At 29.8% G+C, this 23252-nt stretch overlaps 2 protein-coding genes across 2 annotated transcripts; one reads left to right on the top strand and one right to left on the bottom strand.

Annotated features, from left to right (window-relative positions):
* The first annotated feature begins 23 nt into the window (after nucleotides 1-23).
* On the top strand, nucleotides 24-6193 carry LOC132742662 (G-protein coupled receptor GRL101-like). Its single transcript, XM_060731130.1, has 6 exons — nucleotides 24-833; nucleotides 1118-1647; nucleotides 1907-2034; nucleotides 2308-2356; nucleotides 4011-4252; nucleotides 5807-6193. The coding sequence occupies exons 1-6, from the start codon at nucleotides 124-126 to the stop codon at nucleotides 5933-5935; spliced, it is 1788 nt and encodes a 595-aa protein (XP_060587113.1). The 5' UTR covers nucleotides 24-123; the 3' UTR covers nucleotides 5936-6193.
* A 7313-nt stretch (nucleotides 6194-13506) lies between these two features.
* On the bottom strand, nucleotides 13507-15372 carry LOC132742661 (5-hydroxytryptamine receptor 4-like). Its single transcript, XM_060731129.1, has one exon. The coding sequence runs from the start codon at nucleotides 15157-15159 to the stop codon at nucleotides 14173-14175; it is 987 nt and encodes a 328-aa protein (XP_060587112.1). The 5' UTR covers nucleotides 15160-15372; the 3' UTR covers nucleotides 13507-14172.
* Nucleotides 15373-23252: the final 7880 nt, after the last annotated feature.

The raw sequence follows: 23252 nt of genomic DNA, 5'->3' as shown, positions 1-23252 counted from the left end.
AAATTGTGTGATGGAACCAAACATTGTGTCCATGGCGACGACGAACGTCTTTGTGACTTCCAATGTCCTTATAACTGTAGCTGCATTGGTTATTTTGTACAGTGCCAAGCTAAAGGGCTTAAAATGAATAACATCATTGAATTACCAAAACAGGTCCGGCTTCTGGACTTAAGTTTTAATACCGCTTTAAAGTCAATTCTACAAGCATCTTACTTAGATTTAAAAACGTTAGCGAGACTAAATGTTTCTCATTGTGGAATTGAAGAAATTACTCACCAAGCATTCTTGAGAATAAAAAATATTAAAGTTCTAGATCTCAGATCAAATAACATTCGAAAGATTACCTCCGGAACTTTTTCACAATTGCGTTTGAATCATATCTACCTGTCTGGAAATAGCTTTATTGTTATCGAGGACTACGCATTTAACGACATGTCTGTCAATGTCATTGATTTTGAAACAAGCAGTGTGGCAGAGTTTAGTCAAAATATCTTCACTGGATTGAGGGACTTGAAAGTACTAAGGACTCCTGCATTTAAGTTCTGTTGTATCCGTCCGAATTACGTTCCTGAAAATAATTGTTACCCCTACAAAGATGCATTTTCGTCTTGCGAGGATTTAATGCGACTATCTATTTTGCAGACAATGCTTTGGCTGGTTGGATTATCGGCCTTCTTTGGGAACATTCTCTCTCTAGTTTATAGGTTGAAATATGACAGAAGCAGATTAAAGTTGGGATTTGGTATTTTCGTCACAAACTTGGCTGTTGCAGACTTTTTAATGGGCGTTTACCTCATAATTGTAGCTGCAGCAGACGCTGTGTTTAGAAAGAGGTAAAGCTATACCATTCAATAAACTGACAAGTAATATATAAAAAATACATCAATGAACCTCTGATCAATGGTAATTTTCAAAGGTCAATATTGAAGTCAATTTAAATTTGATAAAGTGTAAAATGAAATTTATACTCAAAGAGTAAAATGAAATTGATACTCAAAATGTTAAATTATCTGTAGTTGAACAAAAAACATTACGTTTCTTTTTTCTGAGAAACACATACACTGTACATTGAATGTTTACTCTGATATTTACATTCATTTGGTATTATTATACGCAGGTATATATTCAATGATGATTACTGGAGAAACAGTGTGTGGTGTAACCTAGCCGGAGTTCTGGCTGCGTGCTCATCGGAAGCAAGCGTATTGTTCTTATGCCTGATAACTGTGGATCGACTTTTGGTTATCAAGTTTCCGTTTGGGCAATTTCGATTTGACGCAAAAAAGGCGAACACATGTTCATTTACAGTATGGTTGATATCTTTAACAATTGCCTTGGTACCCATAATCTTTGAAAGCTACTTCCAAAATAGATTCTACAATAGGTCCGGAGTTTGCATTGCCTTACCGTTTACTCGTGATAGACCCCCTGGATGGCTTTACTCTGTAACATTATTTATTGGATTCAACTTTGCTACATTTTTGTTGATTGCATTTGGACAATGGTCAATATTCATGGAAGTAAGGAAATCAAGTGTAAGGACGAATAAGATCAAATCTGCAAGAAAAAAGGACTTGGTGGTTGCAAGAAATCTGCTTCTAGTCGTAACAACCGACTTCCTTTGTTGGTTTCCGATAGGAGTGATGGGTATTTGTTTTAAATAATACCGGTATTGAAAGAAAAAAAATCAACAAAAATGCATTGTCATTTATTAACAGAAATAAGTTTGTTAAGAGTTCTTGTAGTATACATTTAAATGTTACACTCGGTATGACTAGTTGAAACATAAAATTTAAAATTATACCTGGTGCAAGATGGTTTTATACATAACAAACGCATCACATATTTTCTATCCTTGAGAAACGCTGTGTTATCATCTTTTTCATCGATAATATCTATTTTGAAGGTATAATGGCATTGAATGGCTACGTGATATCTGGAAACATCTATGCTTGGACAGCAGTATTTATATTGCCTATAAATTCTGCTTTGAATCCGGTATTGTATACACTGACAGCTTTACTTGGAAACACGGTTTGTTGATATGAGTCTATTTTAGCTTTAAATTTAGTTTAAATAGCTTTTGTAATTCTTAATATTTCATCATTATATTTATGTTATATATATATTAAATATATGAAACTTTGATTTATTCTTAGTTAAATATTCTCGGATATAAATATTTGATTATGATACATCAAAATGGCGATAGTATGCAAAATAAAGTACGAAACTTTCTAATGTGGACAACTCTGTGAAACATTTGTATTGTTTTTATATAAGTATCGATTGACATTTATTTCCTAGAAATTTAATCCGGACACAGAAGAACAGAATCGAACCGAGATGACAAGAGGTAAGACCAATCATAAAAAGTTGAGAAGAACGAGTTAGTTTTATATACATTCAAACATTCAAAAGCAATTAGGTATCACAAAAACACTGTCATTTCTTAGTGCGGTTTTCGTTTTCCAACTGGACAGCTGAAAAAATATTTCCGATTCATCTCTGTGTTTTTGTCATGCACTAGTGAGTAACTGATTAGTACCATCGAGCTGCCGTGAAATAACTTGATAGCATTTTAATATTCCTCACCTGATATAATCCAAATTCTATGCCGGGATTCAAAACAACACTGGTGAGGGTCAAATAAATGAATGTCAGCGATGAAAACAGTTCGGCTATGGAGACCATATAACTATTGATGACAAATAGTCCAATTTAACTTGGCCGATTGAGTAGAAAAAGCCATGATAAAAGAGAAAATACTGATTAATATAAGCTAATCGCTACTTTGACAGAGCTTACATGCGTTGTTTTTTTATTACAACATTTTCTTTTAATGTAAGTCTTTTTAAGATTCTTTTAATCTAGATCGGAATAGTTAGTAACCTGCTTGAAAGACATAATAAGTGGTTTCCTTGAGTATTAAAAAAATAGGTCATGCCACCTTTGTACCACTAGAAACTAATTATTACATGGGGATTATAAACATCATTTTAATCTAATCACCATGAAAGCGTTTTTATGCCTACAACTATTATAAAACAATTTCCCTTAAAGGGAGACACAGGCAAAATTTTCATTTCTTAGTTTTGAATTTTTCATTCAATATTCTGTAAATGTCCTCAAAATGAATACGCTAAACAGTCAAAGGAACACAACTTTTCTCCATATAAAGAATAAAATGGTGTTTTCCTAACTTGACCCGCGTGGGTCAGGTTAGAGCGCTAAGATTTCACAATAGTTGTCACTGTGTACTCTGGAAACGTTAAAGAACATGTCAAATCAATTACTTAGACTTGTTTCAATCATACAATATCCACAATACCTGTTATTGTAACTTCCAGGGTTTGTTCAAATCACATGACTTGTTTTTAAACTATTCGGTGATTCTGTTGGCGTCTAAATTTCGTTCAACATATATAGATATATTTAAGCTTCAAACCCAAAATATATAGAATTTATACAGAAATTCATGCTGGGACTTTAAGAAATGTCATTTTAGTGTGATTTGAGTACACAAGATCATTTTTATATTTTTGTCATTATTTTGCCTGAGTATCCCTTTAAAACAGAAATCTATATTTATAAAATTTTCTAAAAATATCAAGCATGTGTTGAATGTTGTTTTAATAATGGATTTAAAGCATGTTACATGTTAAATACCGGCGATAGTATCAATGTGTTGTAAAGGTAGCAAAATGTAAACAAAGTAATATTTTGTCTTCCACATAAAATACTAATTCACTTTAATTATAGCACTTGCCAGCAAAGCATAAGAAGCAAAGATTGTAAATCTATATGGCAAATGAGTAATTTTTAGAAACTGTTACAGGATGCCAAAAATACAAAGTCTTTGAATTATAAAAATGATAGCATTTCTGAGGCATAATGTGCCTATAATTTAAAGCAAAAGCACGACCGATACTTTTCATAATGTTTGTGTATGTTTTAGACAGTCATTCAGTTTACGTCTATTATAAATCTATAAACATAATATCTTACAGAGCTCGGTAATTATTTCAAAGATTGCCGTCTTGTTAACAAGATGATATCTGTTCGAAGAATTCAGAAATCTTGTTTTAAAAGTGTAACATCTGTCTTGGAGCAAGACTATAGTTTATCCACCTATGACCTTGTAAGGCTGACTATGACCCTGTTTAAACTGCTTGACGTTATCCAAAGAGGATCGTTGGCATTCGAGAGTCTGAATAAAGATTCAGTCTATATTAAGATGAAAGGGGAAAAGGTATGATATTTAATTTTTCAAGATTAGTTAAAACAAATTTCAATATGTTTTAATGTGGTAAATCGACATTTTGATATGTTTTGAAGGAAAATCGCTTTTTGATTAAGTATCTGTGATATGTTAAGCATAGAACGGATCAAACATTTCAAATAAAAGATCTTTTTACAAATGACTTTATTTTAGCTAGAACAAAAATTGAAACTGAGTAAAAAACATATATTTTTTGCTTTTCAGTGGATTACTGATTTATCCGTGAAAATTATATTTGGTAATTTCACAGTGAAAATTATCAAAATATAATTTCACTCTTTTCAATGACGAAACTACTTTTTTAAGATTTTCCCCATGTGGTACCTCAATTTTATTTTTGCTGACAATTCTGACAATGTCAGGCTGTTTAAAGAAAAAGCAAAACTGAAATTGATAAATAACTTAAATGTCAAAAGTAATAAAAAGAAGAAAACTTACTTCTATAAGTATTCATTCAAATTCATGAAATTCCAATCACCAAATTTCGTTTTTTTGTTTCATTTTGACAGTCTCAAAAATACATTCCTTCCCCATGCAAAACTGCTCTTGATGACATTTGGGCATATTAAAGTATCCTACGAGCAATAACTGCCGTATGCTTTATGAAAAATTGAAAGCATTGACAGCCATAACTCGAAGAATAAGTTAAATCAACCCAGCGTTCTTGAGCAGGTTTCCAAGTTTTCCATTTTCCTAGCTCCTTTTCTGAATGTTTTCACATCTGTCAACACTTATTTTTTGTCTGTTACAATCCTCAAATAAGTTTTCTTTCTTTTAAAAATGTGTATGACTAACAAATCCAAATTATATCCCTCTGAATCTTACACAATTATTTTCCTCCCATGAAATACACAACTTTAAAAAATGGCTGCCGCTTACAATTTACAAAGCCAGGTCTAATATAAATTCGCACTAAGTAACAGAAATATGGATGGATGGTTGGACTTTTTCTCCTACAAGAATTGTTTGTTTTTATTATCAAAACAAGCGATCATTCATATTTTTTTAATAAAATTAATAAATATCACCGTCATTTAATGTTGATTGGCGGACTTATTTTTCAGCTCAAGACTTTTTTTTTTAATGAGAAATTCCGAATAAATGGGGCTCTCAATGGGGCAAACAGTTTTAATATTAACGTTAAAATTATGGAAATTTCGTTTTAACTTTTTTTTAAGCATAAAATAAAAAGAAAATTTGTCTGTTTGTTGTGTAAGATGTAATTTTATTTCATCTCGTGAACTTTAAAAACAGTATTCTCACTCGTGGCTTCGCCACTCGTGAGAATACTGTTTTTAAAGCCCACTCGATGAAATAAAATTTCATCTTACACACAAACAAACAAATATCCTCTATATATTTCACTTTTTATCAACAGTAACTGTTTTTATAAATTAGCTTTATACATCTAGAAAAGGCTAATTATTTTCAATTACAATATCGTTAACTGAATTCGAACAAAAACGGATTCATAAGTATTAGCTTTTAATCATACTTTACATAAAGATTGTTTAATCTAAACAGATAACTGGAAACATGAAAGTGTTAGGAGAACCTCGAGAATCAAGAAAAAGTGTAGATATCCCTAACAACACGTTACAAGCTGCGGTTATCATACATTCGTTAATGAGACAATTAAATTTTTCAAAATAATGATGTGTTGTTAACCTATTTAAGTGTTTGAGCTTTTATATGTTGTATTTGTTGTATCTATTTTAAGATTTATGTTCTATTACATTCGTATTCTCCTGATTGTTAAACACTTATGTGAAGCAAAATTTGCAATTTCTTATGGTAATGGGTAGACAGAGAGACTTAACTGAACTAAAATTATGTTAAATAACGTTTTTATCTTAAATTGTTCTTTTGTTAAGGAATGAAATATCTCGATCTTCTTATTAAATAAATATATTATCGTGTGTAAAGTAGTTTGTTATTGATTGGATTTCGAGGTCAATATTGTATCTAAAGCACTATCTTATATATCTCCTTAAGTGTACTTCACAAATATTATATTCTAGAAGATAATGGATGATTACGCTAATTCAGCAAATTTATAGCGTTAATTACCAAAGTGAATGTTATATCAGTATACTTAATTTCCCATGGCAAATGAAACTTTTGAATACAGCAATAAAACCATCATTATGTATATATAGAGGATATTCAAGTTTTTTCTCTTTAATAATACAGGATTTATATACATCGAATGGTATGAAAATAAATATTTCATGAGTTGCCGTAGCCTCGAAAGAAATATGATAAATTTCATACCACAAGATGAAAATATATCCTATATTTATAGCAAAAACTTGAATTTTCTGTTTAATTATACATGTATACATTTATTTTTTATTTTGACATTACAATTTGAAAGAATTTCCGTTATATTTTGTGTACTCGCAGAGTTTAGAAGAAACTAGCCCGCAAGACACCAGTGAAAATACGGAAAACGGCTTCACTTCAGTTAAAAATGATTTTTTTACAGTTAAAATACAGAAAATGAAAATACGCATTTTATTCATCAATATTTCTCAATATTTTATTTATAAGTATACATAAATCTTTTTGTTATATACTTTAAATATTAACTTTTTATCATAAGTACAAATGATTTGCATATTTTAATACACTTTACACTATTCCCCTATCAAACAGACAGGTCATTCTAGTGCATTATTGCACGATATGTGTACAGCATAACAAAGGAATGCTTACACGTCATATGACGTCAAAAAACGACTTTAATAAACCAAATGACGTCATAAAAATTACTTCTACGCTCAGCTCAGTTGAGTTCAATATATTTTTATCAAATTTCTTTTTATAAGCATGTTAGAATTGAAATAGGTATTATTTTTTCGTGCATTTAATATAATTATGCACAGACTGTGGCAGTTTATCGTACAAATGCTTTGTAAGTAATCACTCAGGTCTATTGGCCTTGATGATTTATTCCTACGCATTTGTACTCGGACCGTGCATTAATCTACAACAATGCACTCAAACTTTATATCTATTTCCTGAACAACATATTACTTACACTCTACTCTGACAGTAATTTCTAATGATTAAGAGTTGAAACAATAATGTTTAGAGAATGCACAATTTATCATATGATAGTCATATAAGTGGGTTCTTTATTTTCCGTGTACTACTGTATGTCTTTTACAACTCTCCTTAGATTTGAATTTTTATATATTATTCATCATCTATTATATTATCTACTTCTCATTATTAAGAGTACAATCATAAGTGTTAATTCTTCTATTTTATTTTCGTTAAACACAATTTACCTATCATTAATGTAAATGCTTTTTTACTTTATATTGCAAGTTATGCAGGGAATTTTTCTTTATATGTAATCTATGTGTTGAAAATAGATCAGCAGAATGCTATAATCTGAAACAAGGTCTTTATCTAACCTGATGTCATTAAGTCACGTGTAAATTAGAATAACAAATTCCGATACATTAAAGTCGAATCAATTCAGTGAAAATATTGGTAGTATTTATTTTTATTGTTAATATTAGGTAGACAGATGATTTAATAATATGCTTTACAAAAATTACATTCATATACGTCTACGATAACAAACATACGCTAATGCATTGGCTGAGACGCAAGTAAAACACTGGATAACTATAATGATAGAGTTTACACAATGCAAGTATGTAACAAAATCTGGAAAAGAAGGTGATTCCCTCGGAAACATTAATCACAACAACTTTATATGGAAACTGCATACTCTGTTTGGTTGAGTCCCTACATGAAGGATAATGAAAAGACATTCCTCACGCCCCTAGCCCCTGCTTACGTGGTACTTAATTTTCAAGTGCTGGAATCAATGATCCCGAGAGACAGAAAAATATAACACTGAAGTTGTAACGTTTATTCTGGTTTCTGAATAACTTTAGTTGAGATAGGAAAGTTATTATGTTATTTGGAAAAGAATAATATTTCTTTATGTTTTCATTAAAACTAGACACTGGTCCAGTGGAAATATTTTTAATACGAATGTGTACCTGAGTAGAACCATCGGCGTCCCTTAACCTAGCTGGATAGCTTCCTCACATGACAGAATTAAGGGGCAAGTGGTTTGAAGTTAACGACCTTAACCACTCAGCCACGGACGCCCCAAGAACAGAATAAATATAACCGAATCTGCAATTCTTATCTGTTTGTTTTGTTGTTGTTGATTTGTCATTGCTCCTGAGGAATCTCGCATTGCCAGATTTATTTGGTGTTTAAAATTCCAACTAGTAAGAAGCAATTGTTATTTTAAATTATGTTGTATAACCAACATTTTTGTATCAGTAAACACGAAATCATAAATATAGATACTAAAGATATATTACACTGAACTTATTCATTTTTAATGTATTAAAATAAGTTATTCGGATAAGAATGCTGTTTACAACCTGGTAAGATAGTTACGAAATATCTTTGCCGTGTTATTGACAACAAACTTGTTTGAAACAATCCATTACGGTTGCTTTATATTCAACATGCAGACTTCACACTCGCAAAAAGTATACAATATTTGATGTACTTACAAAGGATAACAAAACTTAATAATAATGATAGTGTCCGTGTTCTTATTTTACATTTTTATTTTGTATTTTAACTTGGTATCTATTGTATGCAAGAAACAAGCTTAATAAAGCCACGACGTCAAAATGATATTATAATATTACACATGTTGAAAATATAAAAAATATATAATAGTTATATTTATACAGGAAACTAGTTACCTCTTGTGGCAAAGTAAAATGGTTTCACGGCTCTCTTTGTATCAAAACTTAGACATTTGACTGTAATTGTTGAGCCAATTGCAACTTGATATGATAATGTTCATACTCACTTTTAAGAACTGGAATCAGATTTTTAAATGAAATTGACTTGGAAGAGATATTTAAATATGTTTAGAAAACATTTTGTGTAATAATTGAAATAGTACCTAATTTTGAAGAGCTGCATACATGTCTTGCATATGACGATTGACCAAAAACAGCATTTTTGTTAACAATTCTTTTCAAAAATTTATATCATCAAATGATATTATGCATTAACTTTTAAAGATAGTGATTCTTCAATTTTATAGAAGTCGAAATATTTAATGTGCATGGATACTTATTAATGTTTCAACTAGAACAAATTATATTAATGTAATTTAAAAACATATTATTCCAACTTTAATTTTAATTATTTTAAATATATATATTAAGCTAAACACTGCTAAATAAGCATGTGTTCCATTATTTGAAAGACTTGCAATAAAACCGTTTCTATTGCAAATATTTCAATAATCAATAGCAACAGTCAAAGTTAAATTGAAACTGATTTATTAAAACAATAACATAAAAAGGACTTAAACTTTAAAAGGAAAAAATATGAGTCTTAAATAAAAAACGACAAAGTCATGGATAACAAAAAGTTTGACCATACACACACTTGGCGGTCAGACCCTATCCCCGGCTTGAACCGCCCCCTTGTAAATGGTCAATAATTATTAAATACAGAAGGGGCATCTGTAGTGTGGAAATGGTTTAAAACAACATTAATGATTAAGACAGATGTCAAATTTGTGTAAAAACATAAAAAGTTTTTTATTGGTCGTTTACATATAGTTATGGGAATGATTTAAAAATTAATTTTGATGATTAACAATCCATTTTGTTACTTAATTCAATATATAATAGCGTCCACTGCACTTTCTAGTCAAAATGGGGGTAAAGTCTTATATTGGTGTTTAAATGCTCGGGGATTGAGTTTATACTCTTAAACGACAGATAAAACGAACGTTGACCTTTAGCAATGTTACAAAACATCAAAACATTAAAATCGAAACAACCGGTTTTCTGTATAAAAATCTAGAAATGTGGTGATCACTTTGAAAAACCGAAAACAAAATCACAAATATCTCTCACGCCACCTAGCACTTAGTTTTATTCGCTATTATAGACACGGGAACAATTCTTAATATCAACAATGTCACCTGTGTGAATTTGAAATTTAGTAAAACGTTTTGGTTTTAAATAACGATAACAAAGAATTCCCATTGTACAGTTTTATTTGGAATATTGCGTGAGGACGTTAATGAACTGTTTTCTTTTGTTAGGAAAATGTCTTCCACTGTTGTATAATTGATGATATTTCTCGCAAGATTGGAGAAATATGAAACACTGTTGCTTTTACACATTTTAATTTTAAGCGGCATGTTATAATATCATGTGGTGTTTTATGCAGAAATCATATTATACAAACTTCAAAAACAATAGTGAAAATGATACTGTTTAAAGCATATTTACATATTTTACGGAAGATTTACGTATATACTTTGTAATATGATTATTATGGATATATTTGGTAACCTTCAAGTTATACTTATGGTTGTATTTTACATGTTGCATCTTATTTCAAAATTGACCTTTTGAAATACTGTGGGGGGGGGGGGTTGTGAGGGTGGAGGGTGTTGTTGGATTTGAAAGTATTTTATGGGTATTGCGTTCATTGAATGCCGCCCTTCCTTGTTGATCTTGTTTATTTCAACTGGATGTATGTACTTTTTAATGTTTATGTGTACTATTATGTTTGAAATCAGTGTTGGAAAATTTTTCTGGTTCTTCGGGATCATTGATTCCAGCACATTTAATGATCCAGAAGAACCATAAAAATATAACAACACTAAAGTCACAATGAATAGATTTTTTTAACTAGAAGGAACATTTGATTGTATTTCATTCTTTTTTAAATTTATTACGACGCAATGATAAAAAGTTAAAAGAGACACAGACTTGTTGAACACCGAAATAACTTTGAGGGCTTTACTTTATCATTCTACATATTTAAATTAACAGACGGGTCATTAATCCATTATTAATGCAAAACAATATCCAAACAATTAAAGTGGTGAAACCGTTTGGATAATATATACTTCCAACACGAATGAAAGCACAGTATATATACAAGAAGACGGCATAGGTCGACTGTAATTTCTTTGATTAATGTTATAATTTTGAAGTAAATACAAAAATATTGTTATTAAGTCTATTTTTTGCAATATCCATCGGAAGATGTCATATTTGAGATATTTGTTGTGGTTTTAAAGAAACTGAATGTATTTTTCATAAATGCATATGTATTCATACCATGAGATATGAGAATAAAAGTCAACAAGGGAGATCAACGTTCATAACAATGCTATTGAGGAGAGCACCTAAAACGACAAAGTCGAAAACGCTGCAGGCTCGGTCCTACCGCCATTCCATAAAATGTTGTGTATGGTCAAGAAAAAATGTCGTACTAAACAAAATGGAATTCTTAAATATGAACAGTTAACAGCTTAACCTTCATAGTATCTAAAAGAGCTCCACTAAGCTCTGAAAATCTGGAACATACAATTTCTTTATTTCTGACAGAGATCCCTGGTAAAATGTACAAAATATAATAAAAAAGAAACATAAACACATTTTATTTTGGTGTCATTAGACCTACATTAAATGGTAGATAAATTTTGAAAATTATTTCAGTTCATGTCATGCCAAAGAAAAATCTAAAAATATATTTTAAAATATCTTTTATACTTTCGCCTTTGTGTTATAAAATATGTAAAAATGAGAGGTATTTAATGGTTTTACCTTTCAAAAAGATTTGGGACAGTTCTTGTTAACTTCAAAATTACTTGTTTAAACAAAGTGAGGTTGTATTTGGTCTTATTTGGTGGGATAGCGTTTTATAAACTTATCTTTGTAAACAAAAAATTCAGTATTATAGTTGCTTTATATTAGTTTTAAATCACTTTTTAATTATCTAGCGTTCTCCTTACAATGACACGTGAACATGAAGAAATAGCAGGGGATAGTATGTTTTTTTTTGCGATTATGTCTCGATCAAAATAAAAAAGGGAATTAGGGTTATAATAATTCTGAATACAATTTTTTTTTACTCTTAAATCTTTGTTTTTAGGTTTTTAGACTAAATGAAAATAAAAACAGAGAAAAAGAAATTCGCCAAAGAGCACCCAAAACGACAAAAATTGAAAACGCCACAGACTCGGTCCGACTCACATTTCGTTCGTGCCTTTCCATAAAAATGTGGTGTATGGTCACCAAGTAAAAAAACGCGGTACTAAACAAAATGGAATTTTGAAAGATGAACAGTGATTATGATGTCTGCATATCACAGAAAAAAAACGTCAGAAGACAATTTTAAAAAAAGTAACATACACAAAGGGTGCTTGAGTTCTTCCCGTCTTGAACAGTCTTTTATGCTATAATGTTAAATTTAATAAGTTATGAAAGCAAGTGTGGAAAATATGTACCTCTTGTAAACTCGTTATACCAGATGAAAATGAACCATATCCTCTCAAACAACAAAATTAGTCTTTACAAACGAGTTCAATAACTGTTTATTGTTAGCTTGTAATTACAAGCAGAAAATCTGTTGAAATTAACATCTGAGAACATCAAATACGAGGGCGGTGAAGTAGGTTTTTAGAAGGCGTGTTTACCATCGTTTGAAACGCTTAAAAAGATATAATTTAAGTAAATAAGGGAATAATTAGTATCGATGGAGTAAACTACAAACACATATAATGATTAAACAAAGTTTATCGTGCTAAATGCCAGGCACGACAAGTACAGTATTAACATGCTAAATGCCAGCCACGACAGATACAGGATTAACTGTACATGAAAAGAAATCTAATTGAGCAAACTGTTTCTCCAAAAATACTTTTCAAACTTTTTTATGACACTATTGGCAATACGAATGTTATTTGTTAAAATTGTAATTTTTGACTTTTATATTTTGATTTATTAAGATTTTATGAAAATTACATGAACATAGCAGGCTCGCTTTGATTTAAGTGTCAGTGAGGGATACTGAAAAGGTGCAACATTCCTCAAGCCCTCTAGCACCGGCTTAGGCGGTATTCAATCATTAACACTTAATGTGTTGGAATATATACTCCTCTAACTTTTTTCTTTTATTTTAATCACCCAGATTATAAAATCCTGTATTTTAGTGTTAGGGTGAAATACCGCAAAAGCTGGTGATGTCATTGTTTTCAGGGAACTGAGCATTCAAAAACCTTTAATGTACTGAAGTTTGACATTCAAATTTGTGCATGCTTTAAGCAAAACTGTAAGAAAAATAAATATTTTAATATTCGATTGACTTTTATTCAATATATAAATAACTTTTATAAAGATCTAGGCAAGTCCTACCTTTAGAATATCAAAAGTGTTTGCAAAAATGTTATGAAAATTGTATTTCAACAGCAAAAACACATTGAAACCTTTTGCACCCTAAGGTATCACAAGTAGATAAATAAAAATGATGTTGCGGAAAATATGAAAATTAAACCTGAAGAGAGTTGAAAAAGGCATGCATTATTATAAGATACCATATTGACGATACACAACAAAATTACTGATTTTCATTAAATGAAATGTCAAATATCAAACAAAATCAAATCATGATAAAATTAATCTCAGTATTTTGAAAATTTTGTAATTCTTTTGTGTTCCAAACATGCACATCTGTTCAGTTTTGCAAACTCCTGCAAAATTATGGTTTCAAAACCAAATGTTTTAATGATAAATATAATGGCCGTTTTGAGGTATAAGCTTAATAATGTATTGCAAAATACATAGTAGGATTTCAAAACATTTGTAAAAAACAACCAAGTCTAAAAAATGTTTTTGAACAAAATAGGTCATACATCTTATTTCAGTTTTTAAGCATCATTGTATTAAAATTTGCACCTCGCCCTGGCATCTTGATTATGTTGAATATATGTAGTTTTATATAAAAGAATAATATATTAACAATAAAATTCATGATTAAATCTAATATATATTTCATGTAATTTGCAAAGAGTTTTTTCAGCTTTTTCCAATACATGATTTGCCCTCGAGTAGAAGATAAAGTAATGGATTCATCGCTGAATTACAATATCCTAACCACAGTACAATAAATTCAAATGTGAATGGAATTTTGTAATTGATAAATCCAGATAGTACATTGACTGTAAAAAATGGTAACCAACACAGAAAGAAACAACCAGTTAGAACAGCAATTGTCCTCGCAACGCGCATGCTCTGGGACTGCCTTACGGTTCGAATTCTATGGCGTACTTTAATTCCTAGTATATTCCTTCGGTACTGACTTTGAAACCTTACATGCTTAAAAACACGAATATTGAAACAAATAATCAGTACACCTGGTAGGAAAAATGATATTACAGAACTAATGACTGCATAGTAAACACCAAACACATGTACACATGAATTTGCAGATGAATAAATACATTTTAACACACTAAAATCAATTCCTGTTTCGTGATATCCAGGTAGAATGATTCCAAATGAGATAATTATCACTAATATCCAATTAAGACAACAAAATATTTTCATTGATTTTTTATTACATTTTATTCCATAAGACAATGTCTTGCATAGTGCTATGTACCGTTCGTATGTTAGGATGCTAAGATGTAAAATAGAAGATGTAGACAGCATAACGTCCACACTGTTTAACAAAGCACATGTTTTAGAACCGAATAAATGCCGTAAGTCATACAACCCGTCCATTATATTGAACGGCATTATAATCAGTCCAACACATAAATCCACTGATGCCAGAGATGTCAGGAAAAAACGAGTGAATAATTTATGTTTTGGATTCAAGTTGATCTTAACGATGAGAGTAATATTTAAAGCAATTGTTAATACCATTACAATTATAAGAAATCCGTAAATAAGGACCTTTGAAGTTTCAGTAAGGTCAGGTGTACTATAATCCAAACAAATATCAGCCTGAGTTTTATTGGCAACATTTGTGATGTTTGACTTTGATATCATCCTCTCCATGTATGAAACATTTGAAAGTTTTAATATTGAATCAAATTTTAATAAATTTAAATCCAAATAGCACTAAACATTTGACATATTAGATTATGCCATTTTGAGCGTTTTATTGATTTTCCATTATATCTATTTCTAAAGCGTATCCCATTGCTCTCTGATAATAGGTATATTCCTGAAATGAATCCTTTCATTATTTAGATTCTACAGTTAAAAGAATATTATGGAAAGCCACACACGTGAACACGTTTTGGAATCAAATGATACAGAAAGCTAGTTTAACGTCCCGAGATATTCTAGGTATATCTTAACAGCCAATGAACATAGTGAATGAATAGAACCAATTTGTTACGCTGTAGTAGATCTTACGAAACTTTAACCGTTATTTCCTCTATTGAAGCGATTCTTTTTGTAGTAGATATTCTATTATTTATGTATGAAAGTCCAATTTACTATTGTAAAATAAAAAAGAAATATCAAAATCGATTTTGGAATGACTATAGTAATTATATCATTAGGTTAATATATTGCTTATGGAATTGCATAGTGAAAACTTTCACCATGAGGCGTAAACGGTAGCTTGCAAATACCACTATTGCCCATGGAGGAGGTCTCAACTTACCCAAGCCTGCTACGTTTTGAATAGAACCGTTTGGACAACTTTATTTATTTATTTATCTATTTTTCTTTTACTTATTTATTTTTCTTTTATTTATTTATTTATTTTATTTATTTATTTTATTTATTTATTTTTTTATTTATTTATTTGCTTTTTTTATTTATTCATTCATTTATTAATTTAACATTTAAACTTTATATTCAAACTTAAGTACATTGTCCATGTAGTTTATATCCGTATCAAAATTGATGCAGTAAGTAGTGCATTTGCCGTGATATTATGTTGCAAACCATCCAATCCAATCTAATAACACTATTTACTCGATTAATATAATGACCAATTGTAACATTACATTCAAATCTTAATATTGATATGATATTTTTATCATAATCACAAAGAGAGTGTAATGTTTTAATTTTACCCTTTTTTGCCAAACTTAAAGTTTTCCACTTTTAGCATGTAAAGGTTATTGTTTGATAGTAAGCACTTGCAAAATTAAATTGGCCATGAACGTCTCAGCTTAACTTATTGAATTTACCAAAGTAAATTCATTAATATGGTTCATTTGAAATATTACAATTCTATTGGTTAAAATATAATTTCAAACACTATATTGTTATATATTTGTTCAAGTATTTCTATCAGCGGATATATTGATGTGGCAATCATATTCAATACTACATAGCTATTCGTATTTACTATTATAAACACTTTATAACACTGAATAAGACTGAATATACTTCACAGCTATTGTCATATTTCCTGTGAACTTGAAATGAAGCGAAAATATTTTGTTTCCACTAATGATAACCTAGTATTCCCAAGCTTCAGTTTTATTTAGGATATTGCGTGCGTACTTTCATTGACTACTGTTTGGTTAGGAAAATGATTTGGCTCTGTAGCAAAATTGATGATTTTCTTTCAAGATTTAAAGAATAAGAGACACTGTTCTTTAGGGTTTTGTTTTTATTTAAATGACGGATGTTATAAGATCTTTATGTAGAATTCAAAGCAATTGAATGACACCGGTCCTTTTAATTATCGCACTCATACCCAATTCACAATATTTTCCAACAATGCAGACTGTATTAAAGTGACACTATGCCGACGTGGACTATTCAGGTATAACTCAAAATAACTTAAAGTTTGACATATTTGTTTTCAATTTTATAAAATCAATGTCATCAAAGTAATTAATAGCACTCGTGATCTAAAAAATCCTTCTTCATGGAGCATTTTTGGAAAAAGGGGCCTGTTTTCCCATTGAAAGTCCCCCCTTCCCCAAAGTTAAATTTGGCTATTTTACTTATAAAACTGTTTAAACCCAACTAATCAAACTTGGGAAACAAATTTTTGGACGGGCCCAAATTCCCCTTGAAAACAACTTTTTCATGTTTTAAAAATTTTCTTTTCCCATTGGAAAACGGGGGGACATCCCCCAAAATTTGCCCCCAAAAAAACATTTATTTTGGGGAGGTTGTTTTTTTCCATAAAAATTTAAAATTTCAAAGTGTTTGGCAACTTCTAAATTTGGTTTGAGAAAAGGGTCAAAGGGCTTTTCAGGGGGTTGGGGTTACCCCGTTCCCAAAGGATCAATTTGGGGGGTCTTTTACGGGCCTCTCAAAAGCCCCCAAAAATTTTCTTGGGCGTTTTGGGGGGGACCCCCCCCCCTTTAAACCCCCCAAAACAGGGGGGAACCCCCTTTCTGGAAACCCCCGATGTTTTTTTGGGTTGGGGCCGCCCGGGAAAAAGAGGTCCCCTTTTTTTAACCCAAAAATTTCTAAACAAAAACAAGTTTGGGGGCCCAAAAGGGCCAATTTATCATCATTTAGCCCAAACAAAAGGGGGGTAAAAAAGGCCCCTTTTTTAAAAGTCGTGAAATTTTAAAAGAAAGGGGGTTAAAAAAGGAAATTCTTTTGGATCGGGTGTGTTTTTTATTGTTTTTTCCCGAATTTAAATTTTTTAAAAATTTGAAAGGATTTTTTTGGCCAAAATAAACTTATTATGATTTTTACCATTTCACTCAATATAAAACCCCTTTTTGAGGGCCCAATTTACTTTTAAAAAGGGGGAGTGACAATATCAAAAGGGAGTATACATTTTTTTGGTATTTCCCTCCAGATTTTGGTGATTTGGTTTTTTCCCCAATAAACCCTTATATAGTGCCTGTTTTTTTATTTAAGAACGTTTTTTTCATACGGCGCAAAGGGTAAAACAAAAGTTATTTTTCTTTTGATTAAAAAATTTTTAAAGGGACAGGGGGAAAAAAAAAAAAAAAGTACTGTTTTAATTCTTTTAAAGGGCTTTGGGGTTTTTGGGGTTAACCTGTTGAAATGTCATTTATTAAACCGATTTTCCCTTTCCCAAAGCAATAAAAAAGCATCTTTTCATATGTTTTAAAAAGGGACCAATAAAAAAAGAAAAATAATTTAGTTTAAAGGGCATAGATGCATTAAAGACACTCTAACAAATTTTCCCTTAAAACAAAACTCATGCTCAGAAACATTTTTTTTTCATGGGCAAAATGTTTTTAAATTAATTAAAATCCCCTTTTCCCAAATATTCATATACTGGGATTTTCCAAATTTGGAAAATTTTACCCAAGTATCTAATTTAATTTTATAAATTTGAAAAATGTTTTACTGGGAACTTTTAAAAAATTTCCCCTAGGGCTTTTATTCAAAGACAATTGCACCCCGGGCTGTTATTGCTTACACTTTTACCCAAAAGTAAAATGTTTGAGTAACGAAAGTCTGCTCCCATAATTATATATTAGAAATCGTTGTTTTGATGAAAAACTTTTTAATCTTTAGCAGTAACAGGAATATATATTGAAAATTAAGAGAAAAATTCGTGTTGTGTTGATTAGGTTATGGGGAAATTTTAAAATCTGAAAAAGGCATTTAAATTTTGGGTTTTATTTTTCCCGAGTATTTCTAAACTCGATGTTACTTTTCCTGGGTTTTGTTTTTACATGACGTTACCTTTTAAAAAACAGTAGTATCGGGTTTTTTACAAAATCATTACACAACAAAGCCTTATTTTAAAAAAAATAGGGATAATTTTTGTCGAACAATTGGAAAAAATGAAATTTTTCACAAAAAAAAGAAATTAAAATCATGTTTCAGTAGACGCGTTGGGGGGATTTTAACGTTTGTTTAGTTAAAGATAGAAACAACCCCAAAGATTTTTCAATTTTTTAAAAAATGGGAAACCCTTTTTTTTATCTGAGGGAAAAAAACGCCCCGCATTGGCATCTTTTTATTTTCCCCGGGGATAGTCACCCATTTTCATTGAAAATGGTTTTTTCCCTTTTAAAAATAGAAAAATAAGGGAAAAAAAATTTTTTAAAAAGATTAAAATGTCTTTTTTTGTTTTTTGACATAAATTCATTTCGTGCCTTTACTAAAAAAAACTAAAAGTTTGGAACGTTGTTTTAAATCCCGTTTTGTTTTAATTTTAGTGTTTTTGTGTTTAGCCCGGGAAAACTTTAAATTTTATTTTGATTGTTAACATTTCCCCGGAGACGTAAACACAGGTATTTTACACGTTTTTCCTTTACATGCTTTGGGGAACCCAATTTTAAATTTTTGTGTCGGGAAATATTGGTTTAGCCCCCTTTTAGCCCCTGGGCCAACGAATTTTTTTTGAATTTGAAAAAACAAATCTTGGGCTGAAATAAAAGCCCCCGTAATTGGGAATTTGTTTTGGGTGTTCCCAAATTTTCGTTTTGGGGGTCCAAACTTCCCTTGGCTTTTTTAAAAATTTAAAATATAATTTGCTTGGGGGTTTTAGAACCCTTTTTCTTCGCCCCTTTATGGGCAAACCCAAAAAATTTTTAAATAAAAAAATTTTTTTTTAACATTTGGTTTTTAGTTGAACCCCGGGTTTTTGGGTTTGGTTTTAAATTAAAAGCCTGGGCACTGCCCCCAAAAAGGAAAAGGGGAACCCTTATCTAACCCAAAGCCCTTGTCCCTTTTATAAAAAAAAGTTGGGTTTTTATCCTTGGAAATTTGGTTGTAATTTTGACACAAGTAAGTTTCCCAACCCCTTTAACCATTTTCCCAATTCCCCCGGGGCCCCCTGTTCCCTTTTATTTTTCTTTTAACATAAAATTTTAAAAATGTGTAAGGGCCCTCAAAAACATTTTAAAAGGGAAAAGGGATTTCTCAATGTTTTTTGCCAAATAACCCCCTTTAACAAGGTTTCCCAAAATTCCCCCCAAAGTGTGCGTATTGCAAAAGACTTAATTTTTGTGCCCTGTACAGTGTGTTTTTTCTTTAATTTGTTTTTACATTTTTGCCCTTTTTAAAAATTTAAATACTACCCAAAAATTTTCCAAAAACCCTTTTCTGCGTCATATCCCTTGGGGGGGTTTAAAAGGTTTCCCCGGAATGAATTGAAATCCTTTGGTTTTATCTTCATTATGGGAAAAATTTAAAATCGTTTTGGGGAAAATTTGTTTTTCCGTTCCGGGAAAATAAGGGTAAAGGGAAATTTAAAACAAAAAAATTTGGCTTACCCCGTTATTTTAAAAAAAAATTTATTTCCGCTTTTAAAAAAATCCTGGTGTTTGTGGGGGTTTTTTGGTTACTTGGGGTTTCCCGTTACCACACTTGCAAAAAAAAAAATTTTTAAAAAATGTTTTTATTAAAATTAATTCAAAATAAAACAAATTTTCAAAACCCATCGAAAAAACTTTTTTTTGGGGAAAAAGGGTATTGAAATAGTCACCATTAAATTTTAATTCCTAAAAAATTTATAAAAACATTTTATTTTTTTTATTGGGAAAATTTTGAACCCCGGAAAAAAAATTTTTTTTAGGGAAAAAATAAAATTTTAAATTTCGGGGAAAAAAATTACCTCCCTTTATTTTAATAAATGGTTTTTAAATTTTTTAGTAAAATTTTTTTATAAAAAATTCTTGTTAAACCCTTTAAAATATTGACCCCAAAAATTTTATTTTGGCAATTTATATTTTGAAAATTTTGAAACCCTGAAAAAAAATTTTGGGTTAACCAAAAAATCTTTTTTAAAGTTTAGGCCGGTTTTTTCAAAGGTGGTTAAACCCCCCTTTTCCGTTTTAAAGAATTAAGTATTTCCGGGGGAAAAAAATTTGGATTGTAACAAACCTTTTTGGGAAAATTTCCTTAAAAAATAGAAAAATACCCCCCCAAAAAATTCTGGGTTTAAAAATAATTTAAAAAAGTTAAACCCCCTTTATTATATTTAAATTTCAAAAATGTATCTTCCTTATAAACCCGGGGTGCAATTGAAAAAAAAAATTTGGAATTGGTTTAAAAAAAACTCAAAAGCATCTTTTTTTTATTAAATTTTGGGGATAATCTTTTTAAAGTTGGTTTTTATTAATTGTAAATGTTTTTTATTTTAAAAAATGACATTTTTTTCGCCTTTTTTTAAAAACTTTTGTTTTTTTCAACCTTTCCCAGTGAAAAAACTTTTTATAAAAAACGGAAAAATTTAAATTGGCCCCCAAATTTTTTGAAAAAAATTGACTTGGGTAGGGAAAAAAGGAATTTTTAAAATTTTTTTTTGTGTTTTTTTTTTGGGGTTTTTGGATTTTTATAAAGGAAAAACCGGAAAATTTACCTTAAACCTTTAAAAAAAACAAGAAAACTTTTTTAAAATTTAGTTTTATTTTGGAACCCTTTTTTTTCCCTTTAAATTTTTTATGCAAAAAACGGGATGAAAATTTTAAAACTTATTTTAAAATTTTTTATAAAACCCCCTTAATTTTTTTTACAACATTTTTTGATTTTATATTTCATTTTTTATTTTTTATATATTTTAAGCGGCAATCACAAAAAGTCCCTAGGGTTGACATTATAAATTTTTTGCATATCTTAGGGATTTTGGAAAAAAAGCAAAAAAAATAACAAAAAAAAAAAAAAAACATTTAAAAAGAAAAGGTTTTTCCCGGAAAAAAAAACCAATTTTTTTAGTGCCCCCCAAATTTTAAATTTTCAAAAAACCATTTGGGTTTTTTTTAACTTTGTTTAATAAAATTTGATAAATTTATTGGGTTTAAATTTATTTTTAAAAAAACAAAACTTTTAAAATTTAAATTGGGAAATTTTTTAATATTTGCCCTGTTTTTTTATAAAAAACCCCTGAAAAAAAATAAAAATTTTTAAAAATTTATGTTATTTAAAATGGGTTTGGTTAAGTGTTAATTTTAAAAAGGGGAAATGCGCTAATTTGGAAATTTTTCAAAAACAAATTCCTTTATCCTTTTAATAAAAAAAGAACCAAATTTTTAGTTAATTTTTTAAGGTTGGGGTAAATGGTTTCAAGGGAAATTTATTTAAAATTTTTTTTTTGAATTTCTTGGAATCCAATTTTTTAAATTGGGTAAATTACCCCCCTTTTGGGTTTTTTCCCAAAAAATTCTTTTAAAAATTTTTATTTTTTAAAAAATTTTTTTTTTTTTCCCAAAATTTTTCCCAAAAAAAATGGTTCCCTTTTTACAAAATTTCCCCGTAATATTCAGGGAAATTTGGCGCCTTTCCCCCAAAAACCCAAAAAAATTATTTAAAAAAAATTTCCCAAAATTTGGGGGAAAATATTCCCTTTGGTTTTAAAATTTTTATTTCTTTAACTCGGTTTTAACCCTCCCCTATTTTATTCTGGTTTTTTTAAGTTTTTGGTATATTATTTTTTAAACTGAAACGATTGTTTTTTTGGTTTATTTTCTCCCAAATTTTTCCTTTATTCCCAAACCAAATTTTCAAAACAGGGCTGGGGCAAAATTTTGAGATGGGGATCCATATCCAAACAAATTCATTTTGAATAAAATTTTTGATGCAGTTTTTTATGTAAAAATTCCAAAAATTTTTTTACCCTTTTTGGTTTTATTTAATTTAAAAATTTAAAAAAATTTTTCCCTAACAAAGGGCATTTTTTGTACGAATTGGGCACGGTTTTTTGAAGGCCCGATTAGTTAACATCTTTTTTTCATTTATCAAATTTTAAAAACATTAAACTTTTTTTTCTTTGGGCCTTTTTAAACTTTTTTCAAATTCACAATTAAATTTTTCACCCTTTTTCAACCTTTTCATTCCCCGCCAAATTTTACCCAAAATTAAAAAAATGTCCCATTTTATAAAAGAACAATTCCAAAAAGTTTTTTTTAAAGGGTAACCAAAAAAGGATATTTTGCCCATGGGTTTTTTTATTTAAAAGGAAAAATTTTCCCAAAAGATTCATTCCAAAAAGAATTTTTAAAAAACAAAACAAAACCCCTTTTTTCCAAACCCCCTTTCCCCGTGCTAATAACCTTAAAATAATTTTCATGACCCGCGCAACAGGGGAAAGGTTTTCAAGGGGGGTTTAAAACGGGGGCCAAATTAAAAATTTAAAAAAAATCAAAAATTTTTAATTTTTAGGCCAATTTTTATTCCTTTCATCCCGTTTTCAATTTTTTCCGGGGTTTTTTAAAAACCCCCAAAAAACAAATTTA

This window comes from Ruditapes philippinarum, unplaced genomic scaffold, assembly GCF_026571515.1.
Source record: "Ruditapes philippinarum isolate M1 unplaced genomic scaffold, ASM2657151v2 ctg10087_1_1_1_1, whole genome shotgun sequence".
Lineage (NCBI taxonomy): Eukaryota > Metazoa > Mollusca > Bivalvia > Venerida > Veneridae > Ruditapes > Ruditapes philippinarum.
This window is presented reverse-complemented; position numbering and strand designations above follow the sequence as displayed.

Coding starts and splice junctions, on each gene's coding strand:
- LOC132742662 (XM_060731130.1), top strand. CDS start 124: ATGAATAACATCATTGAATTACCAAAACAGGTCCGGCTTCTGGACTTA. Junction 834..1,117: donor GACGCTGTGTTTAGAAAGAG/GTAAAGCTATAC, acceptor TATTATACGCAG/GTATATATTCAATGATGATT. Junction 4,253..5,806: donor TTAAGATGAAAGGGGAAAAG/GTATGATATTTA, acceptor TAATCTAAACAG/ATAACTGGAAACATGAAAGT.
- LOC132742661 (XM_060731129.1), bottom strand. CDS start 15,159: ATGGAGAGGATGATATCAAAGTCAAACATCACAAATGTTGCCAATAAA.